Consider the following 7,475-nt stretch of genomic DNA (forward strand, 5'->3'; position numbering starts at 1 on the left):
TCCTTCCTTCCTTCCCTCCTTCCCTCCCTCTCTCCCTCCCTCCCTCCTTTCTTCCCCCTTCCCTCCTTCCCCCCTTCCCTCCCCTCCTTCCCTCCTTCCTCTACTGTCACTGATATAAAAATGGTCAGGAAGTGAGTGCAAGTGGGTACAGATGTGTGTGTACACAAGCGTCTGTGTGTGTGTTGCAGTGTGTGTGTGTGTGTGTGTGTGTGTGTGTGTGTGAACTTGCAACTCTGAGCATGTATTCTCTGCTAGAAAGACAGCACATCCCCATGCTTTGGATAGTTTTTCCAGGAAGCCAGAGTTGGGGCCAAAGCAGGAAGCCAGGGATCTAGCTGGCTCTGCTCATCCCAGGATCTTAGCATCTTCTTGCTTGGTGTTTGCCTTCTGACAGGTCTTTGGGGATTCTCTTGCCCTGATAGAAGGCTCAGCTATATATAGTTCATTGAGTTTCTCAGACAATCGAGCTGTCTTAGTCACTGAAGGCAAGTTTGCCTGTTCTCTGGAGCAGCAAGATCACAGTGATGTGACTTACTTAATTCCAGCTTAGTCTTTGTTAGTGATACAGGTATTGGGATCATTATAATGCAATATTCCTACAGTTAAAAGTTTTTAAGCTTAATTTTTATCAGTAGTAAAATCCCTGCTGGCCTGTCATTTAATTTGCTTCCCGTGCTGATCATGATTCTGAAGCTTTGTACAGAACCGATTGCCTGATAATATCACATTTGATGGCTGCTCCAGGTTGTCATTTACAGTAAGAGGATCAAGACAAAGCTCCCTGGGGAATCTGTTCTTGTAATGCTGTTAGGATTCTGCTGCCCCCAGTGTGCTGTGGGGCACAGGAGGAGTGAGGAGAAGAGAGAGGGTACCACTCCTTTCTGGCCCAGAGGCAGACCTCAGATCATGCAGTCAGAGTTTTGGGAAGGGAGGTTTTCGGTTCAGTCATCATGAAAGCCATTCTGGACTTGATAGGGAAGCAGATCCCAAGCTCTTGAAGCCAGTATTAAAATATATACTCAGGCTGAGCACCAGTGGCTCACGCTATAATCCTAGCCACTCAGGAGGCTGAGTCCTGAGGTCCACAGCTCAAACCTAGCATGGGCAGGAAAGTCCATGAGGCACTTATCTCCAGTTGATTGGCAGAAAACCAGAGTGAGGTGTGGTTCAAATGGCAGAGTGCCAGCCTTGAGTGACAAAGCTAAGGGATAGTACCCAGACCCTGTACACACACACTCACGCACACACACACTCACACTCTCACTCACTCACTCACTCACGCAGGGTCCTGGCTGCAGACTGAGTGTTCTTGTTATCACCCAGGTATTAGTTCCAGATAACTATATATATATAGCATCCTGGAACTCTGAGCCTTGATGGGACTTACAGAGTTGCTGTTTTGACTTAGTTGCTTCATAACAAGCAAACAACAGGGCATGATGTCAGACATTTCCTTTTATTGGCTCTCAGCCTCTGGTTGGAAAGCTCAGAGGAACTGGGAACATGCATCTAGAACCTCCTTGAAGAATATGGTGAGAAAAATACATATCGGTACATCTACGCATATATATGTATTTAGTGGTGCATCTCTCGGGGCTTAGAAGCGCTTCTGGAGGGTAGACTGGATACTCTTCAGGAGGCCCCACTTAGCTCGGTTCTTCCCACGCCCATCTGGGGTGACTACCTGCAATCAGAAGCAAAGGGCATGGCACCAGACACAAAGGAAGTGCAGGATCCCAGGCTCACAGCAGCACACACAGCCTCTCACTGACTCCTCATGAGGAGCACACCAGAGCAGGTGCTGTCAGCCCCCTTCAGAAATGGAGACTGGGGCTCAGGGACAGCTGTCACCTAATCCCTTAGCTGCTAAGTGTTGGGGCTGTGACCGTGAACCAGGCTCACTTCCCGTAGGGCAGATGAGTGTTGATGACAGTGACAGGGCTGGACCCGAGGTGGAGCTCATCGTTAAGCAGCCCCTGCACCTTCCCTCAGTCTGCTTCCATCCCAGCTTTTCCTGGCTCTAAGCTTCAGCTTGGCTTTGGCTTTCTTATCAGGCCAGGAGCACCTTGATTTTTTTTTTTTTTTTAAGATTTGACTATCTCTCGTTTTTTACAGTCTCAATCCTGGTTATGGGAAAGGGAAGGTTCTTAGAAAAATGGGTAAAAAAGTGAAGATACCATAATTTGTAAATCTTCCAACTACTGCCCTTTGATACAAGTAGGAATGCTTCATAGTAGCTTTGGGCAGTGAATGCTCAGTGCTGTCTGGGAAGGCAGATTGTAGTAGGCACAGAGGCAAGGCTAGAAATCTGACTCAGCTCAGATGTGGTTCTCCGTCCTTCACCTTGAAGGTGGAGGGCTTGTCCATTGCTCTCTCTGTTGGCACTCCCTTTCATTCCTAATAGGCTGTTGCTGAGGAGGCATTTAGGGAATAAAGTTGGGACCTAGGGATGAATACGTCCTCCGGACCCATGCTCTCCTTCTATGATGAACTGACACTTTGGGAACAAACTGGGCAGGGAGGGATTTGGGTGATGAAGGGGAATGCTCATACAAAGCTCAAAGTCTCCATGTGCAAAGCTTTTAATCTTCCATAGTTGTGTACAAGAGAAGAGGGAAATGCCAGTACTTTATTAGCATTATTATCTCTACTTTTATAAGACAGACTGCATGCAAGATAAAGGTCATATACATGATAATATATTACCATTGCTAAATAAAAATGGAGTCCATAAGCCGGGCATCATGGCTCACCTCTGTAATCTTAGGCACTCAGGAGGCTGAGATCTGAGCATTATGGCTCAAAGCTTGGGCAGGAAAATCTGTGAGACTTACCTCCAATTAATCATCAAAAAGCTAGAAGTGGAGCCTTGCTTGGCTCAAGTAATAAGCTAAGGAGCAGTGTCAGGTCCTGTGTTCAAATCCCCGTACACACACACACACACACCCAAAACAAAATAGGAGCACATAAAGATAACGTGCTATAAAAATAGTGCATAGAAATAACCCTGATAAAGATAAATAACATGCACAGAGAGTTATCTGGCCAATGAGGAAGGGGTAATGGTGGTATTAAGGTGTAGGAATTGATTAAAAAAGAGGATTTGACTTGCCTCAGAGTACATTCAGGATTTTCAAAGATAAAATACTGTGGCACGTGAACACGGCAGGGAGGGCGCAGAAGAAACAGAGTAACAGAACTTGAAATACTAAGGAAATTAAAATGGTGGCTGGCCTCCTTCTCTTGCCAAGGTGCTCCAGGCAACTACTTTCCAAATGAATCCTACCAAACTTCTAAGACAGAGTTGCCCTAGAAAGTAGAAGGGCACAATCTTTCCAGGAACTTTGGTTAAACAAATGAAATGTTGATTCTGGAACCAGATACAAACAATGTAGGCAAAAATCACAAGCCCAGTTCACTTGTGATCACAGGTGCAATAATCTAACATAAAGTATGAGCTGACTGAAATAGTTACTACAGAAGTATATTAAAAAGAACTGGCTGACAAACACATGTGGTGTATTCCTTCAATGCAAGTAGAGTTTGGCTTAAGGAAAATTATTCATTGTGGGCTGGAGGTGTACCTCAGTGGTAGATCATATGCTTAGTATATTTAAAACTCTGAGCTTAATCCCTAGCAACACCAAAACAAAACAAAACAACAAAATCATTTTAATTAATTAATAATGGCCAAAATAAGAAAAATCAAAGCTATTATCTCAAATAATGCAAAAACAGTAGTTTTATTATTTATGTACAATATCTTAGAAGCCTAGACTTAGGAGGGAATTTCCTTGACTTACCAAACCATAAAACCCAAATAAAAATAACAAGAGAGAAAGTTAAAGATCAGGAGTATGAAAAGGATATCTAATACTTTTGTTACCACTTTGGTCATGAGTCCAGGTCCTAGTGAAAGCTATTAGGAAAAAAAATTATAGGTTCAAAGATGATAAGGAAAGAGATAAACTCAGCATTAGTTACAGAAGATAGGCTCACATGCCTGGGAAAACAAGCTGAATCAACAGAAGACTTTCAGAATAACGGAAGAGTCAAGATTAATTAATTAATAAAGAACAATAATCTTTATTTTAAACCACCAATCCATTAGCAAATGTACAAAAATATAAAATAACAGCAACAAAGTCTGTGAACTATTTTATTGTGTGCCAGGTCATGTTTATGTGTATAAAAGCTCCATATGCACATCATAAAACATGCATAATCAAGTAAATCTGATTTATCATGTCACATAATTACTTTTCTTTTGGTATATATGAAAGTGTCTGAAGCCTTAAAAAATTTCTTTTTTTGGTCAGTCATGGGGTTTGAACCTCTGGGCTTGGGCGCTGTCCCTGTGCTCTTCAGCTCAAGGTGAGCACTCTACCACTTGAGCCACAGCGCTACTTCCAGTTTTCTAGTGGTTTATTGGCTTTGAACCGAAATCCTCAGATCTCAGCCTCCTGAGTAACTAGGATTACAGTGTGAGCCACCAGCGCCCAGCGCCTTAGAAAATTTCTACATCACAGTCTCTTCCCCCCCCCTCCCCCCAACCCCCTATTAGTGGGGCTTGAACTCTGAGCCTGGGTGCTGTCCCTGAGCCCTTCAGTTCAAGGCAAGTGCTCTACCCTTGAGCTACAGCACCAATTCCAGTTTTCTGGTGGTTAATTGGAGAGAAGAGTCTCACTGACTTTCTTGCCTGGCTTTGAACCGTGATCCTCAGATCTTAACCTCCTGAGTAGCTAGGATGACAGGCGTGAGCCACCAGCGCCCGGTTACATCACAGTTTTAAACAATAATCCTCATGGTGAACATTCAGTCCCTAAACCATTTAATCAGGAATGGATAAAAATCTCTATTTAGAAAACCCAAACAGACAAAAACCCAGAGAAGATCCTAGTAAAGCACACCTAGTAGAGCCACATATAAGATGGTTTGTGTAAATATTGCAAAAATATTGTCTCCAATTAGAAGACTCAATCTCTTTCTAATGAAATTCTATCAAGAGCAGCACAAAGATTTAGAATTTACTTCACAATCGATATGACAGAATAAATCACCATGATTAGTTAAATAAATCTTTAAAAAAAGAAGGGTAATAGAGATACTTAGCAGTTTATTAAGACCTGCACAAAGCTGGGTTTAAAAACAACATGAGGGTGGCAATGACAGGAAGAGATAGACCAACAGAAAACTCAGATATTCCCCAGCTTGAAGCTGAGTATTGGCTCAAAGTGGCACTTTTATTTGTGCAGTGGAGAAAAGACATAGCTTGGTAGGTGGCACGGGGAAAATGGACTTGCTAGATGGCAAAACAAATCCATCTCTACTTAGTGTCACATTCAAAGGCAGTCTGTGTGGATTAATGAACTAAATTTAAAAGGCAAAACTGCAAATGTAATAAGAGTATAGAGAAGATTATCTTTGTAATCTAAATTGAGGGAAGGATTTTTTTGCACTTTAAAAGGGCAAACCAGAAGAAAAAATAGTTGATGACTTTGATTATACATCACAGTTAGGGAGTTCTGCTGTTTTGAGAAGTCTGATATAGACAGACTATTACAAAGGTAATAGACAGATGTCAAAAGTGAGGATATTAGCAATCAAACTATTATCTTGATTGTATAAGGACAAACCCACAACTAAGAAAAGAAAACTTCAGTAGAGATGAGAGCAAAGGATATTAACAGGGTATTTACAGAAAAGGAAATCCTGAAATCTCACAAGTATATGAAATGAATTGTTGAGCAATGCTATCACATTATAATCATTGGACTAGCAAAAAAGTAGGAAGTTAGAGCTTGCTAAATGTTGATAGGGCCTAGGACATAAGGGCCCTTATCTGTTCCTTATGGAATTATTTCTTGTTTTATGGTTTTTTTTTTGTTTTGTTTTCAGTACTGGGGATTGAGCTCAAGACCTCACACTTGCTAGGCAGACACATATTTGAGTCACACAACTTTTTAGGGTTTTTGCTAGAGGCTGGCCTCAGACAATAATCACCCTTCCACAGAGTCTCACACATAGCTGGGCTTATTCATGATGTTGTCACATTATGTCTTGACGTGCCCTGTGATCTGGCAGTTTCATCCATGGCATATCTGGGTATCTGATAGGGGCTACATTGTGTTCTTCCAAAATTTGTCTGTTGAGTTGAATCTCTTTATACCCGCCGCCCCCCTCTCCCCCCCCCCCTCCCCGTCCTTCAGAATAGGTTTCTATTTGGAATTAGAACCTTTGGTTAGAAAGTTACATTGAGGTCATTAATTAGAGTGGGCCTTCATTCTGATCGGTTTTCTTATAGATGGAATGGGGACACCCAGATACCCAGAGGTGGGCAAAAGGAAAGGCCATGTGAGGACACAGTGAGAAGGTGAGCCTCTCTAAGTGAAGGGCAAAGCCTGAGGAGAAACCAACCTGATGATACTACCATCCCAAGCTGCTGACTCTCAAACTGAGAGAAATAAGTTTCTGCAGCCCTAACAAACTCCTCCACTAGCCCCAGAAATCTCACCTAGAGATATGGCTCAATTAGTATAGTGCCAGTGGTGAGCAAGAAAACCAAGTGAGCACACACAGGTCTGACTTCAAGTCCTGGTACCAGCACACACACTCAGAACACCCCACCAATACAGATGGCTGGTGTAAGGCTGTCCAAGGTGGCATATTCCCAGTCACCTAGGTGTCCATCCTGGGTAAGTAGACAGCATGCAGAAAATAAACTCACATTGTGAGCATGAACTAGCATCAGGACCCGGGGACCAAAGGCCTGTCATGATCTAAGAGGTCAGACAGTGGTTAGGGAAGACAGGATAAGCAACACATAAGATACACAGTGCAATGCTATTTGTGCAAGACAGTAACATATTGAAAACAAAAAGACACACCTAGTAGGAGCACATGAAATGGAAAGACACATAAAACATATTGGAATAGATAGGCCAAGAGGAAACAGAAATAAGAAAGGATCTTGCAAAAATCAGTGTTGATAATGGGCCATCAGCATGAGTGAGGTGTGTGATTAATCTGTGTGTATGAAGTTGAAACCACGTTTTCTTTCCTTAGCCTAATTTATACTTGTTCCAAGGTTTAGGCTTATCTGTGGAGTAAGCAGGGAGGGACCAATACAATTCTGCTTACATGAAAGCCCAAGAGCTCTCTGGAAATCCTAAGGAGATTGAGAATGCAAAGCCATCTAGGTTTCAGGGACTGGAGCCACTCTGTGGGTGTGTGTACCTATCTGTGGGGATGGTTCTTGCCCATGAAATAGTGGCCATTCAGCTTGTTTCCAGCTTCCCTGCATAGTTCAGTTGGAAGGGGGATTGGATGGCAGGCTAGAAGCTCTGCACGATGCCTGGTAGGAACACCAGTGAGAGAAGGTCATTGGCCCTGCAGGGTTCTACGGTAGCATGACTTCTTGAGTATACAAGACATGATAGGCTTTGAGAAGATGTGTGTGCATATGTGTGTGTGTG

General features: G+C 42.8%; 1 protein-coding gene across 1 annotated transcript in view; it reads right to left on the minus strand.

Annotated features, from left to right (window-relative positions):
* Positions 1-1,592: 1,592 nt before the first annotated feature.
* Positions 1,593-7,475, minus strand: part of Trim42 (tripartite motif containing 42) — an 18,498-nt gene continuing 12,615 nt past the window's right edge. The window contains exon 5 of the mRNA XM_013029938.1: positions 1,593-1,684. Coding sequence (XP_012885392.1) covers positions 1,598-1,684 — 87 coding nt within the window. The 3' untranslated portion in view covers positions 1,593-1,597. The remainder of the gene's footprint in view (positions 1,685-7,475) is intronic.

This window comes from Dipodomys ordii, unplaced genomic scaffold, assembly GCF_000151885.1.
Source record: "Dipodomys ordii isolate 6190 unplaced genomic scaffold, Dord_2.0 Scaffold124, whole genome shotgun sequence".
Taxonomy (NCBI): Eukaryota; Metazoa; Chordata; class Mammalia; order Rodentia; family Heteromyidae; genus Dipodomys; species Dipodomys ordii.